This window comes from Cetorhinus maximus, chromosome 38 (genome assembly GCF_964194155.1).
Source record: "Cetorhinus maximus chromosome 38, sCetMax3.hap1.1, whole genome shotgun sequence".
Lineage (NCBI taxonomy): Eukaryota > Metazoa > Chordata > Chondrichthyes > Lamniformes > Cetorhinidae > Cetorhinus > Cetorhinus maximus.
This window is the reverse complement of record NC_135916.1, coordinates 3,876,719-3,894,714: the sequence shown is the minus strand read 5'-3', so window position 1 is coordinate 3,894,714 and position 17,996 is coordinate 3,876,719. Positions and strand designations below refer to the sequence as shown.

Here is a 17,996-nt window from a genome sequence, read left to right as displayed (position 1 = left end):
TCCACTCCTGTACACACACACACACTGAGAGAGACATCCACTCCTGTACACACACACACACTGAGAGAGACATCCACTCCTGTACACACACACACACTGAGAGAGACATTCACTCCTGTACACACACACACACACTGAGAGAGACATCCACTCCTGTACACACACACACACTGAGAGAGACATCCACTCCTGTACACACACACACACTGAGAGAGACATTCACTCCTGTACACACACACACACTGAGAGAGACATCCACTCCTGTACACACACACACACTGAGAGAGACATCCACTCCTGTACACACACACACACTGAGAGAGACAAGTCTGGAAACTGTGCAATTAGCTTTCCAAAGAATACACTTTATTCTATTCAGGAAATCTGTGCGGGTACATTACATGCCACTCATGTTGACATAAAATGCAACGCAGTTCACTCACTTTCAATCCACTGTGTGTGGGGCCGTCTGAGGGACTTCAATACAATTGAACATTGGTTAGATTTACAATTCCCATTTCATATCAAACATTCTCTGAAGCCTTGTGTTACAGAGACCCGACTAACAACGCTGCACAACGATATCCCCACATCTCCTGCAGGCTCTGCCATGTCTTCACCGAGTGACATCTCTGCCCAGCTCCCAGCTTTGAGGAGAGGTGAGTCCTGAACTTCATTTCTGCATTGATTTTCTCACCTCCCCAAACTCCACTCAAACCGAGCTGTGTGCTCCCAGCTCAGATCTGTCAGGGCCACTGTCAATGTCGTGAGACAGCTTCTCTGGACTCTCTCTCTCTCTGTGCGCCAACACTCATAGCACTAATTCTGATCCTCTGGGACCTCACTTGACCTTTCAGGTTAAACAGGGAGCTGCAGACACAACAGTCATTCCGGGATGCATTGGAGCCTGGCAGCATTTAGAAGATATTTACACAGGTTTTCAGACTTTCTTGCAGTTGGGATCTTTCTCCATCCTGTCCACTCGGGGTGTTTGATAACAGAGTTTCCCCGGCTGATATCAAGCTGTGTTTCATTCCTGATTGGAAATGTTGAATCTGGTGATTTCACACAATGGGATAAACGCACTGACAGCAAAGGATTGTCTTTCACTGACTTCATTTGCTGCAATATTACAGACTGAACCGTGAGACATTAACTCATCCCGTTCATCTTACACTTACAGCATTGACAATATAAAGCTGGACATCATTGGTAAAGTATACGACAGGAGCAGTGGATTCCATAGGTACAGGTTAACACGTCACTTTCAATAGTTATCAGGTTAACAAGGGCAGGACAGAACAAAGGAGAAACTGGTGCAAATTTTCCCAGGTAAAGGGTTAAAACGCAGAGATATTTATCAATCTGCAATGCAGCCCTGGTTTACCCACTCACCTTTACTGATCTACCCCCTGCTGGATGTTCCCTGAATTACACACACACCTTTACTGATCTACCCCCTGCTGGATGTTCCCTGAATTACACACACACCTTTACTGATCTACCCCCTGCTGGATGTTCCCTGAATTACACACACACCTTTACTGATCTACCCCCTGCTGGATGTTCCCTGAATTACACACACACATTTACAGATCTACCCCCTGCTGGATATTCTGAGGATTACACACACACCTTTACTGATCTACCCCCTGCTGGATATTCTGACAATTACACACACACACCTTTTCTGATCTACCCCCTGCTGGATATTCTGACAATTACACACACACCTTTACTGATCTACCCCCTGCTGGATGTTCCCTGAATTACACACACACCTTTACTGATCTACCCCCTGCTGGATATTCTGAGGATTACACACAGACCTTTACTGATCTACCACCTGCTGGATTAAATTAATTAATGTTAACGTTCCCAAATTAATCAATGTTAACACAACTTTCAGTAATAATTTAATTCATGTGCAAAACAAGGTTCCGATTATTGTTCTGCCTTAATGAAAGCAAGTAATAGAACGATGATTCTTATTCATCTAGATATAGTGGCATAGACATTAAAAATATATATATATATTTCTCCTTCAGGCAATGCTTACCATTTAATCGCTTTTAAACTGAGCAGAGTTAATTCAAGACCAATAAAAATGCTGGCCTAGCCAGCGACGCCCACATCCTGAAATACATTATATATATATCCTCTCCCATTATAGCTGGTGTTCCAAGTTTCTGACAATTGATTAAAATTGCCTTCAAATTGCCTTTTTACATCATCAACCAGCTTCCCAGGTGTCCACGGTTTTCATCGCTCACCCATTAATGGCCGGGCCTTTGTCTACCGCCCTTTGTGTCACTCAAGGTTCCTTTCAATCCCTGCTCAAAAAACTCTCTCTTTCAGATTGATCTCCGTCACCTTCCCAAATGTCCCCTCTTGTTCTCTGAGTCCATCATTGTGAGGCAATACCACGTCCCACCCTCACCCCACTCTGCCCCGTGAGGGACTAGTACTCAAAAAAAGCCCATAAAAGCATGTTGCGCTCTTGATATTTGAGTCATGCAATTTCCTGTGTCAAACAAACATGCATGACTGATATTTGGGTCTTTTCAATTGTCATGAGCATCATTAACTAACCACATCCTCTCCTGAGATTTAAAACCCTCAGCAACAACCGTGTGGTTAATAATGGTGATTTCCAGGACCGTTTCTCTGAGCTCACGAACGCCAATTGCCCAGCTAGAACATTAATGGCCATGAAAGCGTTTACAGCTGTAGGACATAATATCTTTGACTGTTGGTGTATCTGCCAACCATGCCATCAAAAGCGGCATGCAGTTTCCAGCGTCTTTCACAAGCATGAGCGGCACTAACAGTTTTTCTTTCAATTCAAGACAACCCTTCTCCTCATCTTCCAAGTAGTACCACAAAGGAGTGTCTCCGGAAGAAAACAAAATACAATTAAACTTATAAGCATTACGCACTGTGATAGATCTATGGACTCACCTCGAGCTCTCCCAGGTTCCATTATAAGCCCTGAAAAAAATAAAAATAAAACTTGCTTATATTTCACCTCTCTTCTATTTTCACTTAGTTCTGCTGAAGGGCCATTCGGACTCGAAACGTTAACTGTGCTCCTCACGTCAGCCTCGATTAGGACTATTCATGTCCCTTTAACGTCACAAACTGAAGGCATGCCCCTTAATCTCTGTCTTCAGCTGAACAGCAGGCAATTATTATTATTATTATTATTATGATTCTGAAATCAGATGCGTCTTCATTCCCAATTTGGTTTCGCATCTTAATTTCTTAATTTAAGACCCCCCTGGCTCGATAGGCCGCTACCTGTCAACTCACTCCCACCACTACCGGCACTCTTACCTATCCCACACTCCCACTACCTTCCGGCACCCGTCTCCCAGCTACCCGGGGGTTCTCTTCTCTCCGAATCTCAGGCCTGCCAATGCTGCAAATATCACCTGAAACAGTCCATCAAGTGCTGCTTATCATATCAGCGGAGCCAACCAGCTCCGGGGGACCTGGTGGTCAGACGATGTAATAATTTTCATAATTAGAATTTATTGTAGGGTGATGGTGGAGCCGGTGTCTAGGTATCTCTCTGTGTGTGTGTGTGAGTGTGTGTGTGTGACTTCATTAGATTAAAGACAGCTGGTCTGATGGCCTTGATATAACAGAAGAAAGGCTAGGTTTGAAGTGTTAAGTAGGTAAAAATAAACGTAAAGGAAAGAATTGCATTTTGTTAAAACATATGTCGCCCTAGAGTGAATTAAAAGGAGGGAGTGAAATGTTTCAAAAGTGTGTTTGTTTTTCTTTCCCCCCAAAGATTGCTGGTGAAATTGGTACTAAGTGAGATTTTTATCATTAAAGAGGTAAAGTCCAAAGACAGCGTGAAAAAAATGGGAATTTGCATTGAAAGGGGAAAATCTGTGTGAACGAGAGAAGGCTGTGTGCAAGGGTAATCATTCTAAGAACTAAAACATATATGAAAAAAACCTCCAGCATCTAATCCTCATACTGTTGTCGACAGAGAACTGAAGTAGAGAAAATTGAAAAAGGATTGTCCTGGGTATTGTGATTCTTTGCCTGGTCTTTTCAAACCTATGTGGCTTACTATGGCCTTAATGTAATTGCACCTAGGAGTAAGTTTAACTAGGCGATTTAAAAGGTACCATAGTTGTAATTTGTCTATCTGTGTGTGCGCTTGAAATCATTTCTTCTATTAATAAAGCATTAATTTAGTTTTGTACGAAACATATAAAACTCGGTGGTCTTATTACTACTGAATTCAAAGCCTGCATCTCAATATAGATACACGTTGCAAATCGTTGTGGCAGCTGCGTCAAGTTTCCCTCTGGGATTGGAGCAGCTCAGCATTTGCCATCGGCTGTGCCATAACACGGTGGCGTAGCGGTAATATGACTGAGCTAGTCCAGAGACCCGGGCTAATGCGCTGGGGGCGTGATTTCATATGCGACCATTGTAGACGGCGCAATTTAAACGCGATTAAAACATCCGGAACATAAAAGGTCGTCTAAGTGACGGTGACTATGAAATCGATCATAGGTCGTTGAAATAGGCCATCTCGTTGTGTAATGTCCTTTAGGGAAGAGAACCCTGCCATCTTCACCTCTCTGTCCTGGCTGACATGTGACCGCCGGGCCCACAGGAATGCAGCTGAGTCTTGGCTGCCCTCTGAAATGGGCTAGTACAAGGCCAAATGGGGGTAGGCGACCAATGCCAGTGACGCCCAGAAGAATGAATGGTAAATATCTCCGAGTTATTCCAAAGATGAAGAGAGTTCATCGCATTAAAAGGCTAAATAGTTTCCTCTCTCCACAGAGAGTGTCTGTTTTTGTGGTTTCTGCCTTCTCTGTTTTGAGTCCATTGAATATACCACGGTGCAGAGCAGTCACGCCATTTGCACTCTCATTTCACCCAAGCCTCCTGTAAAATTGTGCTGTAAGACAGTTAAGGGCTCGGAGGACTTCCGTGTGCTTTCGAAATGTAGCGGCAGGGAAACAGATAATGCTGTTTGCTCTTTTCCTACTTTTATTTCCTTGTTGTTTCCTAGCCACAGACCATATCAGCCTGGCTATATTGATTTCAATGGAAAAAAAAAAACCCCAAATGGTCTGAGATCCAGCCTTTGCCTGTACTTCCTCAAGTGGAGCAATTTCTGAATTTTCTGGGGGTTTTTTTCCCCCCCCACCCCTGCTTTAAACATTACGACAAAAAAACTAAGATTGTAAATGAGTTAAAGCTAAGAGGCCCCACGATTGTACTCACCGACCCCGAGGAGAACTGAGAAACTCAACATTTTCATTTCAGTGAGGATTTTCTTAGGCTCTTCGGATCATCCAACGCAGCCAGTTTATTATTATTATTATTTTTTTTTTTTGGACCAATGTTCTCGCCTCTCCGGTGTCTTTGGAGAAACAGGATGTGATGTGACAGGTGCTTTCGCAATTTGGGTTTCAACACAGCCCGGGAATCCACAACTGCCTCCCAGAATTCAGGTCCATCAAGTTATTGTCCAACATCTGTAAACAAAAAAAAAATAAACAGCTGCCGGCCTATGAGCATTGAGCATTAGTGCTCAGTGTTAGAAATGAGGGAGGCAGAGGTTGGGTAAAGGGAAGGGGGGGTGGGGGGTGTTGGCGTGGGGGCGCTGGCGGCTGTGGGCAGGTGGGGGGTGAGGAGGGAGGGGGTGAGGAGGGGGGTGGTGGGTGGTTTTGTCGGAAGCCCGTAGAGGGATGTCCGAGGTACGGGGGGGGGGTAGGGGTCGGGGTGGGGGTGAGGGGGAAAGTTTAGGGTTGGGGGGTTGGGGCGGGGGGTGGGGGTGGGTGAGGGGGAAAGTTTAGGGTTGGGGGGGTTGGGGCGGGGGGCGTCCGAGGTCGGGAGCGGAGCTCGGCCGGTGTTCCTGGCGTTAGCTGGGGGTCGGATGTCCTTGAGGGGGTTATCGTGGAGAGGTTGAGGGTGTGGGGATCCGGGGGTGGGGGCTGGTGGGGTTGGGGTGGGGGTGGGGTTGGGGGAGGTCGGAGGTCGGAGAGAAGGCAGAATGCACATAAGCAGATGCTATTTGTGGAGAAAGGGCAAATGCTGAAGCGTTCAATTCCATGGACTCTCTTCACCCCTGGAGTAACTCGGAGGTGGTTCCCTTTCATCCCTCTGGCTCTCACTGGCATTTCTCGCCCACCCCTTCCTTGGGCTTGTACCAAGTTTCCGTGCCAGTCCATTTCAGAGGGCAGTTCGGAGTCAGCCTCTTCCCTGTGTGTCTGCGGTCACATGCCACAGGTCAGTCTTTGTCCGCTTAAGGAACCCGCTGCGTTGGACGATCTGTCCGTGTGTGTGAGACAATCTCCTTGATAACAGAACATGTTTTGCCTCCTCAGTTCTCCTTTGGGGTGGGTGACTGGCACTTCTGGGGCATCTCAGCTTTAATTTAACTCACTCAAAACCTGATCCCGTCTCATCATTTCCAAACAAAAAAAGGGAAGGACAGAATATTCAGCAAAAAAAGGTGTTGTGTGAGAGTGAGTGTGTGTGTGTGTCAGTGAGTGTGTTTGTGTGTGTGCGTGTGTGTGTCTGTTAGTGAGTGTCTGAGTATGAGTGTGTGTGAGAGTGAGTGTGTGTGTGTGTTTCTGTGGGTGTGTTTGTGTGTGTGTGTGAGATTCTGTGTATGTGAGTGAGTGAGTGAGTGTGTGTGTGTTTGTGTGTGTGTGTGTTAGTGAGTGTCTGAGTATGAGTGAGTGTGTGTGTGTGTGTGTGTTTCTGTGGGTGTGTTTGTGTTTGTGTGTGTGTGATTCTGTGTATGTGAGTGAGTGTGTGTGTGTTTGTGTGTGTACGTGTGTGTGTGTTAGTGAGTGTCTGAGTATGAGTGAGTGTGTGTGTGAGTGTGTGCGAGTGAGTGTGTGTGTGTTTCTGTGGGTGTGTGTGTGTGAGAGTGTGTGTGTGTGTGTGTTTCTGTGGGTGTGTTTGTGTTTGTGTGTGTGTGATTCTGTGTATGTGAGTGAGTGTGTGTGTGTTAGTGAGTGTCTGAATATGAGTGAGTGTGTGTGTGAGTGTGTGCGAGTGAGTGTGTGTGTGTTTCTGTGGGTGTGTGTGTGTGTGTGTGAGAGTGAGTGTGTGTGTGTGTTTCTGTGGGTGTGTTTGTGTTTGTGTGTGTGTGATTCTGTGTATGTGAGTGAGTGAGTGTGTGTGTGTTTGTGTATGTACGTGTGTGTGTGTTAGTGAGTGTCTGAGTATGAGTGAGTGTGTGTGTGAGTGTGTGCGAGTGAGTGTGTGTGTTTCTGTGGGTGTGTTTGTGATTCTGTGTATGTGAGTGAGTGAGTGAGTATGTGTGTGTGTTTGTGTGTGAGAGTGAGTGTATGTGCGTGGGTGTGTGTGTGCGTGTGTGTGTGTTTGTGTGTGCGTGTGTGTGTGAGTGTGTGTTTGTGGGTATGTATGTGTGTGTGTGTGAGTGTGTGTTTGTGGGTATGTGTGTGTGTGTGTGCTTGCGTGTGTGTGCGCGTGTTTGTGTGTGCGTGTGTGTGTGTGAGTGAGTGTGTGTTTGTGGGTATGTGTGTGTGTGTGTGTGTGTGTGCTTGTCTGCGTGTTTGTGTGTGTGTGTGTGTGAGGGTTTGCGTGTGTGTGTGTGTGTGAGTGAGTGCGAGTTTTTGTGTGCGTGTGTTTGTGTGCGTATGCGTCTGTGTGTGTTTGTGTGTGTGTGTGTGTTTATGTGTGTGTGTGTGTGATTGTTGTGGTGGGCGGTGGGGAGGTGTGTTGGTGGCTGTGTGATGATGGTAACGTGCTAATCTGTAAGCAGGGTGGGGTTGGGGGGGCGGTGGGTCGAATGCATCTCCCGTGTACAGGTGTCTCGGGGTTGGAAAATGCTTTCAAGTTGCTACAGTGTGACTTGTAGGTGGTGCAGTGAGCTGCCACTGGGCACTAGTGGTGGAGATAAGTCATGCGGAATGTGGCCCATGGTATGCCGAGCGTTCTAGCTTCTTTGCCCTGGATGGTGTGAAGCTTCTTGGGCCTTATTGGAGCTGCACTCATGCAGGGACATGGACGGGATCCCACCGACACACTCTCGCTCCCCGCACCAACGCCCTCACCTCCCACCAACAGCTGTACCCTCTGGGGGTTGGAAAGGCATTGGGATTTCAGGATGTAAGTTCCTCGCGGCAGGGCCTCTGAACTGCCCCGATAGCCCCAGCATTGAAATGGCTGGGCCTGCCATTTCCTCAGCCAATGGTAGCTGGAACAGGTGTGTTGACGGGGAGAAGGGGGCGGATTCGGCCTTATAAATGTTGGCACTATGACATGGTTATATTCTCGCTTATTTGGCATGATGATTACCAGGAACCATATGTGACCCCCAAAGTTGCTTGCCACTTATCATCCCAAGCCTGGACGCTGTATGCAATCATGGTCTACCTCTGCAATTGGGGAGTCGCATAACACTGAGTGCTGGGCAGCAATCGTGGAAGACCCTGACCTTATGATGGAGCAAAAGTCATTGATGAAGCCGTGAAATCGGTTAGCCAAAGGTTTTGCACTGAGGAACTCGGGGAGTTATGGTTTTTGGGGTGATGTGATTGGCTTCCAACAAGCAAAACCATATTGCCCTGTGGTCTGTGCACCTCCAACCTGTGAAGTTCCTTGGCCTTACTCCGTTGGCGTCTATTTTGGTGTAGGTTGTTGTTGCCACATTCGGTCAGAGGCAACCGTGATGACAAGGGCAGTCGCTTCCATCTCAAACTGTTGATCCAGCCTTTTTGTGTGATGTTGTTGTCACGCTTGGGCCAATCCTGCAATGAGGCCTAGAGAGTGAAGGGGCCTCATTCTAAGCCTAAGCGATCAGGTTATTTTCCGCCTAAGTGATGCTTGATAGCATTATCCTCGATGCATTTCATCACGTTGCTGATGGAAGATCGTTTTCCCTTCGCGCTGCACCTGCTAACCAAAAGATGGCCCTTGGACAATTTGCGATTGCTGGTCAACTTCTGAAAATTGCATTTCCTTTACCGAGGGGGACCTGTCCAGCGTGGCATCGTTCTATCATCCCGCAGGATTTGGGAGATGACTTGCAGTCCATTACGATGAGATGTCAGACTGCAAGCATCAGGTAGCTATCGGGTTGGATGATGGTTTAGCCATGACCAGGCTACTTGGGGAGCTCCCAGGTGAGGTTTTTGAATAAATTCTTGGGATAATTCCAAGTCATTACAGAGTTCAGAAAGGGGTTCCTGCTTAACACCTCAGGCAGAATATGACAGGGCTACAATGAGTCTTTTACTGAAACGTGAGCCTAGCACTAGTGATCAATTGTCTCGCGTGGGTATCAATTCCATAAAGCTCTATTAACTGTTGACGCCAATGACTGGTGTGGCTAGGTGACCCAAAGGTCTTTGGACACTTCAATTATTACGCGGCTGCCATTCTATTAATAAAAAATCGTGGACTCTATTGCTGAATCTAACTCTGATAATTCCATTGAAAGAAAAGGGCGAAGGCAATACTACCAGATACTAATTCCAGTGAAAGAACGAATGGACAGTCAGCAATAAAAACATTTCCCAAGAAGCGTTAAGAATGCCCGGATTCGTCTCCAGTGGGAGAATACTGCCATATTCGGCGCAGAGCTGAAGGGTGGTTGTTGGTGGAGGGAGGGGGTGGGGGGGGCGGTGCGGGGTGGGTGGTTGGTTGTCCGGGGTTATTAGTAACATGTCACTGGTTCTATTAGACATTCGGTTAGGTGCAGGGACGAGGGAATCTGCAATTCTTTCTCTGGAAAAGCCTGGTTTAACGGGACATTTAAGGAGCGCAGCAAATTATGGAGGATTTTAATTGAAGACAAGTTTGTGGTAATCAAGCCTGTGCTAACGGTAGTTTCTGTCAAACAGTAGGGTTTTACAAATCAGAAATGGATCAACCAAAGTGCCTTAGACATTGTATAATTAGAACTGTATACAATATGGTTGATTCATGACTGTTTGGTCAACATATCAATGGAATCGATAGAAGGGCAGATAGTTAGAGTTCAGATACTGATAATTTATGATCTAATTTAATAGCTAATCTATCTGGTGGGATTGACTGTTCTACCGTTCTATGTATGCCTGCCTGTCAACATTCAATCTCTCTTGTAATAGTGTTGCCCACAGACCACTGGTGTAATCAAACAAATCAATGGCATCGTACATTTTACTGCAATCTTCAGTGACCCGACATGTTTATTATTTGACATTAAAACTATTGAATTAGCATGCCTTTGATCGTTTGAATGAATGTAAAATTATATAACCTAATGGCTTCGAGCACTGGAATAAACGAACAGAAGGTGCTAAGACTTATGTTTCAGAGAATGAAAAGACAGAGAATGAGTAAATTAGACCTATATCGGCTTTGCTTAATATTGAAGAATTGCCTAATTAATTGCAGACACCTTCTACATCTCAATAGCCCTTCACATTGTTCATTTTAATACACACCCAGTTTTTAGCTTTTTTTCCCCCAGAGATACTTAATTATTCATTTCGTTTTAGATTTATGTACAGTTTTCATGGTGCGTGGGTGTTACTGGCAAGACCAGCCTTTGTTGCACATTCCGAATTGTCCTTGAACAGGGTGACTTGCTCGGCCATTTCAGAGGGCAGTTAAGAGCCATCCACATCGCTGTGGGTCTGGAGTCACATGTAGGCCAGACCAGGCAAGGATGTCATATTTTCTTCCGAAAAGACATTGTTAAGTTCATGGCAACATTTTCATGGTCACCATCACCGGAACTTGATTTATATTCCATATTTATTAATTGAATTTAATTTCACACAGCTTCTGAGATGGCATTTAAAATCCATGTCCGCAAAGCCATTAACCTGGACCTGTGCATTCCTAATACAGTGGCGTTACCACTAGGCCACCACATGTCCATTTCTGTTGCCCCTTTTCCATGTAATAAGTTCCTGTTTGAAACAGATGCTTATTCAAAATAAACCGTTCCTGATCTCCACTCCAGTTCTTTTACAATTACCCAAAATGTGTATTAATGCTGCTGAACGACCAGTGAAAACAGATGATCATCTTTTCCATGATCACTATTACCACCTCTTTTGAAACAATTGCCGTTTTGTGCTACAAGAAGGGGCTTCTTAGTAATGATATATAACTGAGGTCCTCGGTGGTGCTTCCATCCTGATAAGGCTTCGCACGCCATGCCGAAATTCACAGCATCCAACTTAAACCACGGTGCTCAGGATGTGACAGTACCCCAGCCGAAGCGTGATTGTTAACAGCTTAGTATTCCTAACTTGCATTTGAAAACTGAACCATTGCTTTCTATATAAGTGTCGTGATTTCCATGCTCCTCTTTTAATATTTGATCAATATTGAATTCTGTCAACCTGAAGGTCTCTTTTTTCAGACCCCTCTTCTAAAATCCTCCAATTGATTCTATCGTGATTTGCCTCATTAATTTTCCAACTAACACCATGCATACTGAACTCATGGCTAGCACATCCCCGCATTTCTTAGGGGAGAAGGTGGCGTAGTGGTATTGCTAGCATTACCGCCATAGTTCTTGGTTTTCCAGGAGTGGGACATGAACCCGCAACCCTCTGATTCAAAGGCGAGGGTGCTATGAACTGAGCCACAGCTGGCACCTCTCTAGAAGATGTAACTCTTTCGAGTTATCAACAGTCACAGATTGTAACTCTTTCGAGTACATTCACAGTTCTTGGTTTCCGGGAGTGGGACATGAACCCACAACCCTCTGATTCAAAGGCGAGGGTGCTATGAACTGAGCCACAGCTGACACCTCTCTTAAGAGGTCGAGACCTTAAACTGCTGTGCCTACCTGGCCTGGCTTGTAACTCTTTCGAGTTATCAACAGATCGCATGTAACTCTTTCGAGTACATTCACAGTTCTTGGTTTCCGGGAGTGGGACATGAACCCACAACCCTCTGATTCAAAGGTGAGGGTGCTATGGGGTATCACCATGAAAACTAAGATAATGCTCCGCGAATCCATGAGATCCCAGAGATCCGATCTCCTGGTTCTGGGTTCAAATCCCTGGAGCATTACGGCCAATGGTGAAAATTGAATTCAGTAAAAATCTGGAATTTAAAATCTGATGATAACCACGAAATCAATGCTGATTGTCATTAAAAAAAACAAACAATTAAGCAAGGCCGTCCTTATCTGGTCTACATGTGACCCCAGACCCCACAGGAAGGGCAATTAAGGAATTAAAATAAATGCCTGCACCCCATGACCGAATAGCATATATGCTCTGGAAAACGCGCGTTAAGTCCCATTCCCTTCCCTTTGTACCCTAGCCAAATTTGCAGCGCGGTGTTACTGTCAAGAATAACAATAGAATTGAACGGCAAGATATGACATTTGAAGATCCAGGAATAAAATGAGCGATGCAGATAATAGTCGCAGCACTCGTGCCAATCCATAAGATGTGAACCTTCGGACATGGTAATAAACCAGAGGCCTGCTTTGAATTTTTCACTGACACCTAATATAGTAGTTACAATGTTTTTTTTTAACACGTCTGCCAAATGTTCATATTCTCACAATAAGAACCTTACATCACAGCATTGAACAAAATCCAACAAGGCTCCTTCCCTGCCTCCGAATTGCTCACTGGTTTGCTCAGTGCTTTGCACAATGTTAGACAGCAGGACTAACGTATGAGCAGAGATTGGTTCGACTGGTCACTAGAGTTTAGAAGGATGAAAGGGGACCTGATTGAAACGTATAAAATTCTAAGAGGGCCAGACAGACTGGATGCAGGGGGCGGGGGGGAGATGTTTCGCCCGGTCGTGGAGTCTAGAAGCAAGGGCCACAAGCTCAGGATGCGGGACAAGACATTTAGGACTGAGATGAGGAAATCAATCTTCACTCAGAGGGCGGCCAACCTATGGAATTCTCTGCCAGAGGCCGGGTCACTGAGTATATTCAAGAAAGAAATTTATACATTTTTGGGACGTTAAGGGCATCAAGGAGTATTGAGAGAAAGCAGGAATAGAGCTTCGAGAGAGAGGATCAGCTATAATCATATTGCATGGTGGAGCAGGCCCGAAGGGCCGAATGGCCTGCTCCTGCTCTGAGTTTCTATGTGTCTATCTTTCTAATATTCACAGGTCTCAAGTAGAAAAATAATGCAGAATCAAGCAGGTGGAGGAAACTAGCAATATGTCTGAAGCTTCTGTTAAGGGCATTTTTTTTTAGGGAACAGAGACATGGTTCATACCGTGATCAAGTTTATATTGTTTCCTGGTTGCACGACATCGAGTCAACCATAGTGGGCAGTGTGACAAAAGGATATAATAGCTTTGCAGGGTGCTCGAATATTTTTTTCTTTCTCACCCTGCAGTCAAAGGATCGACTGTTTGTTGGGCGAGGTTTTGATTAGCCTCAGGCATATTTATATACATGTGCATCTTGTTAGCTCAATGAATAAAATGTATGCAACGGATGTGGGATTCCGTCTTTAATTTCCATGCATCATTCACTAGCGTGCAATGAAGGACAAAAGCTCAGTAGCATTGAAGCGGGACTGCATCAAAGCACAGCGAGCAGTCACTATACGGAATAAGGTCAATGCTGCATTATGCACAGTAAATGGATAACATATCCATAAATTCGAAAGGCTCGTGTTGTTGACACTGACGCTCATTTTTTTTTTGTTTTTGCTTTGTTTTTCGTCTCTACCCAACGAAATACCGAATTGTTTCTTCCACCGCCTTATAGCTGTCGTTCCTGCCCTTTAATGCCCTATTCATCCTCCCAATGAATTGCGACATGTGAAATAATTCTACCGCCTTGGAATCGATTACATTTTCTGCTCGTTTCGCCTCTTAAACCGCTGCAGCATGTTAACACAATAAGAGATGCAGATTGAATCAAAGCGGGGGTGAGGGGGAATCACTGCTAGATGTTTTTATAGTTAATAAGCAGTGCTAAGGACTAATAGTAGTTTACCTTGAGAATCGCTTCTCAGGCTGACAATGCTGCCTGTGGATTGCCACCTTGTGTTTGTACTGCGTAATTACAGTCAGTATTCCTGCTGCCAGTTGGAACTGACAATGGAAGGGTTAAATCCCCCAAGCAGCAGGCGCTTGCTGTTTACAGTGAAAAATTACCTCCAGGATAACTGGCCTTTCGCCAGCTTCCTACTTGCAGTCACTAATCTTGCAACCTTTCCATTTTGCTTCCTGTTCTTATTGGAGTTATCTGGCACCAGTGAAAACCGACATGCACTCTATCATTCCTGACAGGCATACTGTGGTCGCTGGAAATGAACAGGTTTTACGATTCTGATGCTGACAGGGAACCGCTTTCCTGAATTAAGAAAGAAGGAGTATCTGCCATTTTACTTTTACTGAGATATCTTTGCAACTCCCTCCCTGGTGAAAATAATTAGCACTCCTGCTTAAATGTGTACTTAGCAAAATAGCGGTGCAAAAGTGCAAAAGATAAGTCAACAATTATTCCACCCTGGAGCTTTGAACAAGCCGCTAATGAGGGGATTTTCCATTCACTTTAACATACAGCTTTCGGATTGTATTGCGACGGTTAGTGCACTGGTTGTTCCCCCTCAAACAACTCTTTCTCCGGTACATCGATGATTACTTCGGTGTTGCTTCGTGCTCTCGTCTGGACCTGGAAAAATTTATTAATTTTGCTTCCAATTTCCACCCCTCCATCATTCTCACATGGTCCATCACTGACACTTCCCTTCCCTTCCTGGACCTCTCTGCCTCAATTTCTGGTGATAGACTGTCCACCAATATCCATTACAAGCCTACTGACTCCCACAGCTACCTCGACTACAGCTCCTCACACCCCGCTTCCTTTAAGGACTCCATCCCATTCTCTCAGTTCCTTCGCCTCCGTCGCATCTGTTCTGATGATGCTACCTTCAAAAACAGCTCCTCTGACATGTCCCCCTTCTTCCTTAACCGAGGTTTTCCACCCACGGTCGTTGACAGGGCCCTCAACCGTGTCCGGCCCATCTCCCGCACATCCGCCCTCACGCCTTCTCCTCCCTCCCAGAAACATGATAGGGTCCTCCTTGTCCTCACTCATCACCCCACCAGCCTCCGCATTCAAAGGATCATCCTCCGCCATTTCTGCCAAAACCAGCATGATGCCACCACCAAACACATCTTCCCTTCACCCCCCCTGGTGTCATTCCACAGAGATCATTCCCTCCGGGACACCGTGGTCCACGCCACCATCACCCACTACACCTCAACTCCCTCCCACGGCACCTTCCCATGTAACCGCAGAAGGTGCAACACCTGCCCCTTTACTTCCCCTCTCCTCACCGTCCAAGGGCCCAAACACTCCTTTCAAGTCAAGCAGCATTTCACTTGCACTTCCCTCAATTTAGTCTACTGCATTCGTTGCTCCCAATGCGGTTTCCTCTACATTGGAGAGACCAAGCGCAGACTGGGTGGCCACTTTGCGGAACACCTTCGGTCTGTCCGCAAGCATGACCCAGACCTCCCTGTCGCTTGCCATTGCAACACGCCACCCTGCTCTCATGCCCACATGTCCGTCCTTGGCTTGCTGCAATGTTCCAGTGAAGCTCAACGCAAACTGGAGGAACAGCACCTCATCTTCCGACTAGGCACTTTACAGCCTTCCGGACTGAATATTGAGTTCAATAATTTTAGATCATGAACTCTCTCTCCTCCATCCCCACCCCCTTTCCGATCCCCCCACCCTTTTTTCCAATAATTTATATAGACTTTTCTCTTCCCACCTATTTCCATTATTTTTAAATGTATTTCCATCCATTGTTTTATCTCTACCTTTTAGCCTTTTTTGATTCCTTCACCCCACCCCACCCCCACTAGGGCTATCTGTACCTTGCTTGTCCTGCTTTCTACCCTTAATTAGCACATTCCTTAGATAATATCCCCACCTTCAACACCTCTTTGTCCTTTTGTCTATGACATCTTTTGGATAACCCCACCTATCACTGGTCCTCTATCCAGCTCTACTTGTCCCCCCCTACCCCCCACCCCCACCACCCCCCACCATCCCCCTTAAACCAGCTTATATTTCACCTCTGTTCTATTTTTACTTAGTTCTGTTGAAGAGTCACACGGACTCGAAACGTTAACTGTGTTCCTCTCCGCAGATGCTGCCAGAGCTGCTGAGTTTTTCCAGCTATTTTTATTTTCATTTTTGTTTTGGATTTCCAGCATCCGCAGTTTTTTGCTTTCATCTTAACATTTTTTTCTGTTCTTCTTCGGGATTAACAATACCATTTTTCAAAATGTTGGCCTTTTGTAAAAAAAAAACCTTTCCAGCACCTCTCCCCCCTCCACTTCTCTCTCCCATCCCAAGAATTAAGGTCCATGCCCAAATAATAAGCTGTACATCCCCTCCTGAACAACAATTTAACCTTTCAGTAATGAGGGAAGGGTCTTATCAGGGGAACATAAGTGATCTTACCCCGGTTAGCATTAATAATATCTCACATATCCCACTTGCTGTCACATGTGAGGGGCCGTGCAAATTGGAATAGCTGGCCCGGCGGTAGGTTGAAGGAAAACATGCAAGGATGCCTGCCGACGGCCAACGCCAATGCTCGGAATGCTCATCCAAGACTACATGCTGGACTGAGGAGATGGACCACGTATGGTCAGTCGGGAGGTTCCAGGTGCAATAGAACATATGGTTTAAAGCAAACACCACTATTCATCTAGTCAATTGTCGTTTCTCGCACCCCACATATTATGTAGCCTGCTTCTATGCTTAAACCACTCTTTTGAGCTCTAAGTGAAAGATGGACGGAAAAGCTTCGAAAGAACTGGGAGGGACTTTGGGTTTGTGCCTTGCGCAGAGAGAATTTCCAAAAGGAAATGCCATTGTTGGTCAGTTCGGTAACATTTGTCTGTTTCTAGGCAGATCTTTCTACTAAATTAATACGAGGAGTCACAACTGCAAAACGAAATATCAATCCTAATTTAATGTGGGTGCGTCTCCTCACAAAATGTAGGTAGAAAGAAATTAATGTAGCAGTGGCGATATTATATCAATGGCAAGCTATGCAATGGCAGTAGGCACAGAGTATAAAACAACATGCAGCCACTTTGCAGCCAGCCTGAACATCCCTTAGTACATCCTGTATTCTCCCGGCCAACTCAAGCAAGCAAGTCAATGCTCGACATTGAGGCTGTGAATGGGAACATTACTTGAGATCAGACCAGCACATAGCTATCTTCATTGAAGTAACAATAGCAACAAGCTGTGGATAGTGTTATTCCTTCTCTAGCAACTGATAACAGCCACTACCATTTGTTCTACTACAACAACAAGAAAAAACACTTAATCATTTAGCTTTGTAGGAGACTATAATTCCCCCCCCCACCCCCCACCCCCAACATGTATATAACATTCCTCGAGAATGCTATGGTCTTTTTTTTACTAGAATTTAAGAATGGAGGGGAACTTCAACAGCACATTAATGATGTAACTTAATCATGGTCACTGAAGTAGAAGGAAGAACAAAGGACAAAGAAAAGTACAGCACAGGAACAGGCCCTTCGGCCTTCTGGCGCTTTGCCTCGGCGGACATGGTGAAACATTCCTTATTTTGGTAATCCTCCATAATCTGTACATACTGCTATAATTTGTCAATTGCACCAACTGAACGAAATATTTTCTGGAGCGAAATATTCCCTGGGAGCAATGCTTCCTTCGCTCATTGTCCTGCAATAAGACTGGCGTAGTGCTCTATAGGCATTTTCGACTTCTCTGTCACGGATACTAGCTTCAGTTGCAAGCATGCCCCCACCCCCCATCGAAACACAGTCCATTGTTCGTTTGAACACCAAGTGCATTGAGGAACCGTTTCCTGCTCCTTTTAATCGGGAATGGATTGCAGTTCCTAAAAAGGATCAAAATTGCCGAGTTGTTACTTGAGAATCAGTTGAACTGATTGATATTAATTAATGATATAAATATAGCGTGTCCAAAAATTAACTTTGCATGCACACACGTAGGAAAT

The 17,996-nt window shown here is 45.4% G+C and overlaps 1 protein-coding gene across 2 annotated transcripts in view; it reads right to left on the bottom strand.

Annotated features, from left to right (window-relative positions):
- Positions 1-346: 346 nt before the first annotated feature.
- LOC144672515 (immunoglobulin superfamily member 1-like) overlaps positions 347-17,996 on the bottom strand; it is a 43,331-nt gene continuing 25,681 nt past the window's right edge. The window contains exons 9-11 of one of the 2 annotated variants that reach the window (XM_078534357.1): positions 5,263-5,516; positions 2,962-2,991; positions 347-1,055 (exon numbers count right to left, since the gene is read on the bottom strand). In XM_078534357.1, coding sequence (XP_078390483.1) covers positions 5,451-5,516 — 66 coding nt within the window. In that variant the 3' untranslated portion in view covers positions 347-1,055; positions 2,962-2,991; positions 5,263-5,450. Of the gene's footprint in view, positions 1,056-2,961; positions 2,992-5,262; positions 5,517-16,929; positions 17,877-17,996 lie in introns of those variants that run through there. The other variant, XM_078534358.1, reaches the window with a different exon arrangement.